Source organism: Siphateles boraxobius, unplaced genomic scaffold (assembly GCF_051911475.1).
Source record: "Siphateles boraxobius isolate OS27281-9 unplaced genomic scaffold, OSU_SipBor_1 25, whole genome shotgun sequence".
NCBI lineage: Eukaryota > Metazoa > Chordata > Actinopteri > Cypriniformes > Leuciscidae > Siphateles > Siphateles boraxobius.
Genome location: NW_027508866.1, coordinates 8025719 through 8036485, shown reverse-complemented (window position 1 = coordinate 8036485; position 10767 = coordinate 8025719). Strand labels below are relative to the sequence as shown.

General features: G+C 49.2%; 1 protein-coding gene across 2 annotated transcripts in view; it reads right to left on the bottom strand.

The window, feature by feature from the left end:
• umodl1 (uromodulin-like 1) overlaps positions 1 to 10767 on the bottom strand; it is a 24840-nt gene continuing 14073 nt past the window's right edge. For both annotated transcript variants that reach the window (XM_077242349.1, XM_077242350.1), the window contains exons 15-19: positions 3911 to 4044; positions 3271 to 3510; positions 1373 to 1532; positions 955 to 1039; positions 1 to 841 (exon numbers count right to left, since the gene is read on the bottom strand). In XM_077242349.1, coding sequence (XP_077098464.1) covers positions 654 to 841; positions 955 to 1039; positions 1373 to 1532; positions 3271 to 3510; positions 3911 to 4044 — 807 coding nt within the window. In that variant the 3' untranslated portion in view covers positions 1 to 653. The remainder of the gene's footprint in view (positions 842 to 954; positions 1040 to 1372; positions 1533 to 3270; positions 3511 to 3910; positions 4045 to 10767) is intronic.

The following is a 10767-nucleotide window of genomic DNA, read 5'->3' as shown; positions in this document are numbered from 1 at the left end:
TTTGATAGAACATTTAATAGTCAGGTAAAGTATACATTTATTAAATAAAACAAAATGTCAAATTTTCATCTGCCACTTAGCTACAGCACATACAGACAACAGACCAAAGCTGGTATCGAATTGCACCGCTAATACAACAGCGTCCTCTAGTGGCATATTTAAGAGAGTGCCATCACTGACAAAACTGTATTTTGTAGGCTAGTTTGTTTTAAGTTTTAAAGTGCTGACAAAAAAAAAATCCCCAGAATGACTTCCATAGTAGGCCTAGATTGGTTTCTTTTGTACAAAAATATAGTTAAATTAAACCCTTAATTTTAATGTTCTATGCAAAATTATTAGTAATATCCAATTTTACACTGTAAAAAAATATTGTTGGTTTAACTTAAAGTAACCTGATTGCCGTAATTTTGAGTTTATTGAAATTAAAAATGTGAGTTAATACTATGGAGATTGGTTTAATCAACAGAAATTCAAAATATGTTATCTGAACAACATGAAGTTGATTTGACAAAAGAAAAAATGTTGTGATATCAAACCATGAAAATATTTTTTTACAGTGCAGTAATATTAGTAGTAATGTGTATTATTTAGTAATAGGCCAATTATTAATATCCCATAATAACATTATACCTCAGTTTACGATTACAGAGCAGTTACGTGCTAAAAACATTATAGCTGAAGTTCTCCTGCTGTGGTTTGAAATTAACGTTGTAGACGCCGATTTTCCTTTTGTGATACACCAATCCTGCGATGGCAGCCAGGGAAAATAGAAACACACCAACGCCAAGTAGAACAAATCCAATAGTCTGAAGAGTATCTGATGTATCAGTTTGGGGCGATGCTTTAAGAAAAAAAAGATTTAGTAGTGATTTTGTCAACTGAAATGATGTGCTTATATACAAGGAAAAAAGATATTATATGAGCCTTCATATTCATTAGTACTCAAGTATTTACCTTTATGCAATCTGTTTAAGGGTCCAACAGAAGCCTCTGTCAACCCAATGAATTTGGAATCCCTGTATGCCCTCCCCATACAGTCCTAATGAATTGCAAAAAGATTATTAAACTTTCTTACATTGCCGTTCTCATGCTGTTCTTTTAATTTATGCAAAAAAAGTAAAAAATAAACAAAATGGGAAAGAAAAAAAATATAATAATTTTTTAAATAAATTGTAATACAACCACAGCATTTATTTATTTATCTATTTAGCATATACTCTAGTGGTCCCAATGGACACTTAAAATACATAAAATGTATAAAATAAAATAATAATTGCAGGTGCCACTTAATTCTTGGTTTGTGAGGCCTGAGTGTCCAATGCTTTGCCACTGTATATGAATGAATTACATGAAATGTAAGCTCTCAACCCACAGGTCTGCAGGTGTTTTCCTGAATTTCAACACAGATCTGGATCTGGCAGTGCATGTAGATGACGTCCAGATACACCAATGAGAAGATCTGCACTGACAGCAAAGACACAGTGCTGTTTCCGTTCTGAAGAACAGTTGTGTGTGAGTTTGCCACTGCACACCTGAGGAGCAGTGAGAGATGTGTTAACACTGGCATTACACAGCGCGTTTCTAATAACACAACAGTTAAATGTTTGCACTGTGATGATATATATCATGCTAAAACCTCATTTTAAAGATGCACTATGAAACTTTTTTGTTCAAAATTAACAACGTTTTAATTATGAGTCAATACATCATCAACCATTCTTCCAAAACGTTGTTTTCGTCTTTTCACTATGAAAAGCCGATCTTAAGTGTTATATTTTAGGGTACGTTTACAATGATGTACTAAAACCAGTTATTCCTTTGCATTTTTCGTGCACAATTTAGTGTTTTTGTAGATGACGCGAAGACGATAACGGTATCTTTTTCAAAAACTTGCACTTTGAAACCCAAAACGCAGCTGTCGTGTATGAGTGGCCAAAACACATAAAAAGTTTTACTGTACAATTTTAGTTGAAAACGTAGCAGGATGGTTTTCGTGGGAAATTGCATAGCCTACATCCGTCCCTCGCCATTGTGTTTCTTGTTATGTCCGTAAATAGAGAAAAGTCCGAGTGGCATAGGTTAGTTGTCCCAACGAGCGAGAAAGGTTGACATGGCACTAAAAGCCAGATTTACTTAACGGGGCAAATAGAGCGCCATTTCCAAAAGAAACGCTGACGGGAATGGAAAGTTCTGCGCGTGATCTACTGACGGCACACAAATTAAAGAACACAGATGCAGCCAAATCATTTCCATAATGCCCAACATAAACTCCCAATTAGCGTCTGGTTTAAGACAGGTTTTTTGGGGGGCGGTATAAAATGGCGCAAATACCAGTAAATTGACTAATCCCCTTGCATGATTCATTTAAGGTCAGCCACAAAAATTACCCTGTCCACGCCTTTTCAGCACTCATTTTTCACTTAGTTTTTTTACGGTATTTTTTTAATGCCAAAAGAGGGTTTGCACTGGCGGAAGCTGTTAGTAAATCTGGTCCTAAATATCTCACCTCTGGGGAATCACTAAAAAAAATGCCTAACAGAATCTGCTGGCAAAAAAAGATATCATAATAAAACAAAATTAAATAAAATAAAATATACTTTTCGAAGATGGCGAGTACGGATCGCCGCACATGACATTCAGGAAAAAAATAGTAAGATAAATCGTGCTCACGATTTGCTAATTCGTTCCCTCGATCTATAAATTGAGGGAATATATTAGTACATCGTCCGTGCACTATAGTAAATCGAAGGAACAAATTATTTATGTAAATATAAAAACGAAATACTAATTTTTCTTGGATGTCATGCGCGGGGCTCCGTAGGCGAGAACTGAGGGATTTAAAAATGCTGTAAAAGCGATGCGGAGTTGACTTTATTCCTCAACACGGAAGTATTTTATTAAACAGATAAATTGCCATATGTAGCTCTCTAACAGAGATCATTCTAAAACATGATGTAGCACTGTGCTGGAATTTTTTTTCAAGGAAGTATCATGACTATTACTGGATATAGCTACAGTAACGTCTTCAGCTAGTCAGCTTGAAATCCATCTAAATTGCTTATATCTCTTAAGCCTAGTAGAGAATGTTTTATGAGCAGTAGGACAACCATTTTAATAGGAAGCACAACCAAAACAAAGTTACGTGTTTTACCGCTATAGGGCCAAAAGCTACATTGTGTACATTTAAAAGCTGCAAGTTCTTGTCAAATGAAAATAGCCATTGCAAAATTTACATTCCCATATTAAAAGACATTATTCAGCTGCACCTACCCATCCAGCAGAAACACCCTGCTGGGTGACTCTGATGAGTTGCTGGTTGAAGTGACCCAGCACTTGCTGATGACAACTTTGATTTGGGAGATATTAGTGTTGACCGCAACCTCAACATAGACCTCATCATCAAAGCTTAAGGCGTAATTCTCAGGTAACGGAGACGTCCCATTCAGCAGACGCACTGTAACCTGGAAGCTACCCAATCCTGCCACTTGGCCATTGATCATGTCAAAATACCTTTAAAAGACAGGGTTTGTTAGTAGCGACAAAATGAGTTTCACTCAGAAATCAAAATTCTTAAAGAAAATTAAGCCTTGATTTATTTAATGGTTCTTAAAACAGATTTTCTTTTTGAAAATATTCCTTCCTTTTTCTTTTGATGTAAAATGTGACCTGGACACATGAGATTCACCCACTGAAAACAACTAAATAAACTACTGCAGATTCCACCCCTAAGTTATCTGGTCTCATTTTGGTATCTGAGTTCAGGAAAAATATATGTTGTTTAATATACGCCGACATAATTAACACCTTAAATTGAGTCTAGATGTACTTGACGTGACAAGAGATGGGGTACTGAGCCTGAAAAGCGAGAAAAACAAGCTCCATAGAGACAGTTGCTATGGAAGCACTGTACCCTGGGGAGTCGTATCCCGTGGAGATGATGATGCGACTCGGGTAAGTGCAGATGATGGGAACTTCTAGACGCACATTAGAAGCCACCGACACATTGTTGTATAGAGTCACATTAAATGAATTATGGGTGCTGTTCTGAAAGACAAAAAAAAAAATCATTGGTTATGTTATCATTTTAAATTCTGCATAAACCAGTTTTTAACAAAAACTAAAACCATAACACAACTTGTTAAAACTTTATTTTGATGGTGCACTTCAAACATTGAGTTGACTATAAGTAACATTGCACCTATACATGTCACCGAGCCGCACGATTCTGGATAAATTGAGAATCACAATTTTTTTGTTTCAAACACGATTCTGACCAGACAACTAAACATAATAACATGTAATTTACTAGTTCTGACAACATGTTTATTTGCTGCAGTTAATCTGAATGAATTATTTTTCTTTTAAATCGGATTGAATGAATGATTCAATGAATCACTCATAAATACCTCACTTGTTTCATTACTGGATGAATCAGCGTTCCCTTTCGTTGTCACTCCGAGTTACGTCGGATGACGACGAATGGGGTTTCGCTTAGAAAGCCTATCAACTTCGAGTATTACAAAACGAGCCAATGGCAAAGAAATGCCATGGGTCTGCGGAATTTGCATGGCGTAACTCCGCCCCACCTCGTGGGTATAAAAGGAGGAAGCCGGCAGCAAGCAGATATGTTTTCGCTTCGGAGCCAAGTGTATTCTTCTCTCCACAAGCCATCTCTGAATTGTCAGCTTTACAAACGAGTACCTCGAGTGTTGGTGTGACGGCGATCTACGGCGAGAGCGTGCTTCCTGCTGATCTGTTGCAGTGGTCTGCCAGTCGGTGCGTTTCTCCCCGGGTGCTTCAACACTTGAGTTTTCTCTCACTAAAAGAGCTTACACGTGGCACGTCTTTTTAAAGACGGCTCGCCCGTGCATTTCTGGTTGCAGCGGACTGGTATCGGACTCTGATGGGCACGAGCGCTGTCTAGTGTGTTTGGGCTTTGATCATGCTTGAACAGCGCTCGTGGGTGACTCATGTTCTCGCTGGGAACGTGATCATCGCGTCATATATAGGTCGAGACTCGGTGAACTCGCAAGAGTGAGAGTCCCCTCATCCACCCCCCGATCTTCGGCTGGTGGCCAGGGTGACCTGAGGGTTACGGTCTGGATCTAGGCGCCGACTATGTGTCCGTGTCCCCAGCCCCCCTCTTCAATGACGGTGCCCGCTAGTGAACTGCTGATTCCCGCGAGTCTACCCTCTGGTGGCCCGCGTGTTTCAGTTGAAGCTACAGAGGAAGATGCCATGTCTGTTGCAGCATCACTAGGTGGGTTTGAGTCTTCTGGAAGTGAGGGCTCGTCACAGCTGCCACCTTCCGGTGTGTATACGGCTGTGCCTGAGTCTGATCCGGAGATGACGACCATGCTTTCCTGGGACGATGGGTTTTGGGTAAGGCCGCCGACCCTCGTCCACGGCAAACCCCAATACCTCTCCTCCCGGACGTGCATGATGAGATCTCGAAGTCCAAGAAGACCCCCTTGTCTTCTCGGGACCGCTCGCTGATCTCATCCGCCTTTCCTCCCCTCGATGGGGCCGCTGCCCATGGGTACACTGGGGTTCCCCCGGCTGAACGCTCTGTTGCGATGCTATGTGTCCTCAGAGTGCTTCTTCTCGGCGCAATCCTAAGCACCCGCCCGTGGCCTGTAGTTTTTCGTCTACGCTTGTGGCGAGATCCTATAGCGCCACGGGACTGGCAGCCGCCTCACTGCATGCCATGGTCATTCTGCTGGTCCACCTGACCCAGATGCTCATAGACCTGCACGAGGGCGGGACTGACCCAGGGCTCTTCACTGAGCTGCGCGCCGCCACTGACCTTGCTCTCTGAGCAACGAAAGTGGCCGTACACTCCCTGGGTCAGGTGATGCTCACCAGTCTGTGGCTGAACCTGTCTGATGTGCTGGATGTCGCGCGGACCCGTCTGTCCGACATTCCCATATCCCAGGTCGGCCTCTTCGGCGGTGCGGTTGAGGGCTTGCCCAACAGCTCTCAGCCGCCCATGAGCAGAGTGAGGTTGATTCTGTCCCGACGGCCCCGCCGTCCGCTCAGATCCCTCGTCTGCCCACCGCCGAAGGCGCCCTCCCGCGGCTCCCACCCCGCCCGTTCTCGGGCCGGCTCTGGGGGCCGCGGGCAGACGCCACAGCCCTCTCCAGCCCCGCCCCCCGCTACACGCCGGGTTAAGCGGCGCTCGTGAGACGGGCACCTCGGCGATGGAGCAGACTGAGGTTGATTCTGTCCCGACGGCCCCGCCGTCCGCTCAGATCCCTCGGTCTGCCCACTGCCGAGGGCGCCCCCCCGCGGCTCCCACCCCGCCCGTTCACCCGGGTCGGCTCTGGAGGCCGCGGTCGGACGCCACAGTCCTCTCCAGCCCCGCACCCCGCTACACGCCGGGTTAAGCGGCGCTCTTGAGTTGGGCTCCTCAGAGATGGGACTCAGTTCTTTCCAGGAGTTGGTAGCAGGACCACTCCTTTCCCCGGGGAGGGCCGGGGAAGAATCCTTATTCTCCAAAGAGCTGATTCTCCCGTCTCTGAGCACAGAGTTCTCGGACGTCACAGAGCGCCGCCCACAAGCCGTGCTCTCCTCGTCCCCCTCTGTCCCAGAGGCGGTTGACACGGCGTGCCGTCCACGGACCGCTTCGCCCCTGTCCCCCTCTGTCGCCAGACCCCTGGCAGAGCAGGCCCCCGCGGGACGACCAGCCTGGTCCTCCCCTGGCCCCCTCTGCCAGGGTGCGGTTGCTAACTGTGCCCCCTCTCCGGGCCGCTATGCCGTCCACATCTGGGCCAGTTACTCCGCCTCGCTGCCCCTCCGGGGGGACGCCTGTGGCTCGCATGATCCCGTTGGTTCAGTTCCTGGGAGCCTGGCTAGAGCTCCCCGTCTGTCCCACTGGATCGCGCGTACCGTCAGGCTCGGCTATGCGATTCAGTTCGCACGGTCTCCTCCCCGCTTCAGGGGAGTCCGCTCCACTTTGGTCGGTGGCAATGCCCCTATCATGAGAGCAGAGATTGCCACCCTGCTGGCGAAGGGTGCAATCGAGACTGTCCCTCCAGCCGAGATGAGGTCCGGCTTCTACAGCCCCTACTTCATTGTCCCCAAGAAAACCGGTGGGTTACGGCCAATCCTGGACTTGCGCGTGCTGAACCGCTCCCTTCACCGGATGCCGTTCAAGATGCTCACCGCCAAACGCGTTTTCGAATGCATACGGCCCCAGGATTGGTTTGCAGCGATCGACCTGAAGGACGCCTACTTTCATGTCTCCATTCTTCCTCGACACAGACCGTTCCTCCGGTTTGCTTTCGAGGGGCAGGCATACCAGTACGCGGTTCTCCCTTTCGGGCTAGCCCTGTCTCCTCGCATCTTCACGAAGGTCGTCGAGGCGGCCCTTGTTCCCCTTCGAGAGCAAGGGGTTCGCATCCTGAGTTATATCGACGACTGGCTGATCCTAGCTCACTCTCGAGATCAGGTTTGCGAACACAGGGACCTAGTGCTCCGGCACCTAGCCCGTCTGGGCCTTCGGGTCAACTGGGAGAAGAGCAAACTTTGCCCCGTGCAGAGGATCTCTTTTCTCGGTATGGACATCGACTCGGTCGCCATGTCCGCGCAGCTTACGAGCGAGCGCGCGCAGTCACTGCTGACTTGCCTAAGACAATTCGAGGGCAAGAGTGCGGTTCCACTGAAACTTTTTCAGAGGCTCCTGGGGCATATGGCATCTGCAGCCGCGGTCACGCCGCTCGGATTGCTTCATATGAGACCGCTTCAGCTTTGGCTTCGCGACCGAGTCCCGAGGTGGGCATGGCAACACGGCACGTTCCGAGTACCAGTTACTCCGACCTGCCGTCAGTTCTTCACCCCGTGGTCGAACCTCGATTTTCTCAGGGCCGGTGTCCCCCTGGCACGAGCTTCCCGGCATGTTGTTGTCTCAACAGATGCCTCCACCACGGGCTGGGGCGCCATGTGCAATGGACATGCTGCTGCGGGCTGCTGGACAGGACCCCAGCGGCTGTGGCATGTCAATTGCCTCGAGTTGTTGGCAGTACGCCTTGCCCTGCACCGCTTCCGGGCGTTGCTCAGGGGTCAACACGTACTAGTCCGCTCAGACAATACCGCCACTGTAGCGTACATCAACCATCAAGGTGGTCTACGCTCCCGCCGTATGTCACAACTCGCTCGCCACCTCCTCCTATGGAGTCAGAAGCATCTGAGGTCGCTTCGAGCCATCTTCATTCCCGGAGCGCTGAACTGTGCAGCCGACGAGCTCTCACGGCTTCAGCCCCTCCCTGGAGAATGGCGACTCCATCCCCAGTCGGTTCAGCTGATTTGGGACCAGTTTGGGGACGCGCAGATAGATCTGTTTGCCTCTCACGACTCGACCCATTGCGCCCAGTTCTATTCCCTGACCGAGGGCACGCTCGGCACGGATGCTCTGGCGCACAGCTGGCCGCAGGGCCGCAAGTATGCGTTTCCCCCAGTGAGCCTTCTTGCGCACACTCTGCGCAAGGTCAGGGAGGACGAGGAGCAGGTCATTCTGGTTGCCCCTTACTGGCCCAACCGGACCTGGTTCCCCGAACTAGTACTCCTCGCGACAGCACCTCCCTGGCCGATCCCTCTGAGGAAGAACCTTCTTTCTCAGGGACGGGGCACCCTATGGCACCCTCGTCCCGATCTTTGGAACCTCCACGTGTGGCTCCTGGATGGGACGAGGCAGGTTTGAGTACCCTACCACCAGCGGTGGTGGCTACCATCACTTCCGCTAGAGCGTCGTCCACGAGACACGTCTATGCGTTGAAGTGGAACCTCTTCGTCAACTGGTGCTCTTCTCACCGAGAAGACCCCCGGAGATGCTCGATCAGTGTTTTGCTTTCCTTCCTTCAACAGGGGCTGGAGCGAAGGCTGTCTCCCTCCACCCTGAAGGTCTATGTTGCCGCCATTGCCGCACATCATGACCTCATCGAAGGTAAGTCGGTAGGGAAGCACGACCTGATCATCAGGTTCCTGAGAGGAGCGAGGAGACTAAATCCTCCTCGTCCTCCTCTCGTTCCCTCTTGGGACCTCTCAGTGGTTCTAACTGCCCTGAAGAGTGCTCCCTTTGAGCCCCTGCAATCAGTCGAGCTTAAGTTCCTGTCTATGAAGACAGCGCTCCTGGTTGCACTGGCCTCCATCAAGAGGGTTGGGGACCTGCACGCATTCTCCGTTGACGAAGCGTGCCTGGAATTTGGGCCGGCTTCCTCTCACGTGATCCTGAGACCCCGGCCTGGATATGTGCCCAAGGTTCCTACCACTCCCTTTCGGGACCAGGTGGTGAACCTGCAAGCGCTGCCCTCGGAGGAGGCAGACCCAGCCTTGGCACTGCTCTGTCCAGTACGCGCTCTCCGCGCCTATGTAGACAGAACGCAGTGTTTCAGGACCTCAGACCAGCTCTTTGTCTGTTATGGTGGGAAGCTGAAGGGAAAGGCTCTCTCCAAGCAAAGGTTGTCTCACTGGATAGTGGACACCATTGCTTTGGCTTACCAGCAGCAAGGTCGACCGTGCCCCCTTGGTGTGACTGCCCACTCCACCCGGAGTGTGGCGTCCTCTTGGGCTCTAGCGCATGGCGCCTCGCTAACAGACATCTGCAGAGCTGCAGGCTGGGCGACACCTAACACATTCGCCAGATTCTATAATCTCCGAGTGGAGCCTGTGTCCTCTCGTGTACTCGCTTCAACCAGCTAGTACCGGACCCGCTCAGGTGTCTTCGCTTGCTCGCCATTCCACTCCACGGACTGGATACGTGCGATACTTTCCTCAGGTGAGCTTCTCCGAAAGCCCTGAGCTCCTCCAGCACTCCTGACGTCGGCGCCAGTGTCTATTGCCTGTGCGTCGGCTAGGTGCCTCCCGTGTGCATGGTCCCTCCTCTGAGCGACCCCCACATGTGTATTTCCACTGTAAGCCTCTCTGAGCGTGTGTCTTTCCCTTGGCAAGCCACCTTGCCACCCCTGGGGTTTAAATATTCCACCTGCGGCTGGACACCCCAGTGTTTCCCATATGCTTCCTTCGGGTCATATTGTATTCTCTAAGTCCCCCCCCTCCGGGCTGGCATTAATTGCATACTTCCCCTAAGCTTGGGATATGCTTCCCAGTGTACCTTGGTATTCCTGTGTTATATGGAGTCCTTTGTCCAGGTTGACAGGGATCTCGATTTACGCAGGGCACTGGAAGACAGCTGAGAAGGTGGCGTGATTAGACTGGTAACCCCATTCGTCGTCATCCGACGTAACTCGGAGTGACAACGAAAGGGAACGTCTACGGTTACGTATGTAACCCTCGTTCCCTGAGTAGGGAACGGAGACGTTACGTCTGCCTGCCACTTTCCGCTGTACCGCGGGGATCGCCTGAGCTCAGTCTTGGCTCCTCAGCGAAGAAACATATCTGCTTGCTGCCGGCTTCCTCCTTTTATACCCACGAGGTGGGGCGGAGTTACGCCATGCAAATTCCGCAGACCCATGGCATTTCTTTGCCATTGGCTCGTTTTGTAATACTCGAAGTTGATAGGCTTTCTAAGCGAAACCCCATTCGTCGTCATCCGACGTAACGTCTCCGTTCCCTACTCAGGGAACGAGGGTTACATACGTAACCGTAGACGTTTTTTGAACAAATCTCTTGAAGGAATGACAAAAAAAGTCACTTGGTGCCTAGTCTCAGCCACAGAGCATTGGCGGGACGTCTGATGCATATGTCACACTTTACTGGAAACACTTAAGGATTTTCGAAGTCTTCGGAGACGTGTGTGTCACGTTCTTTATT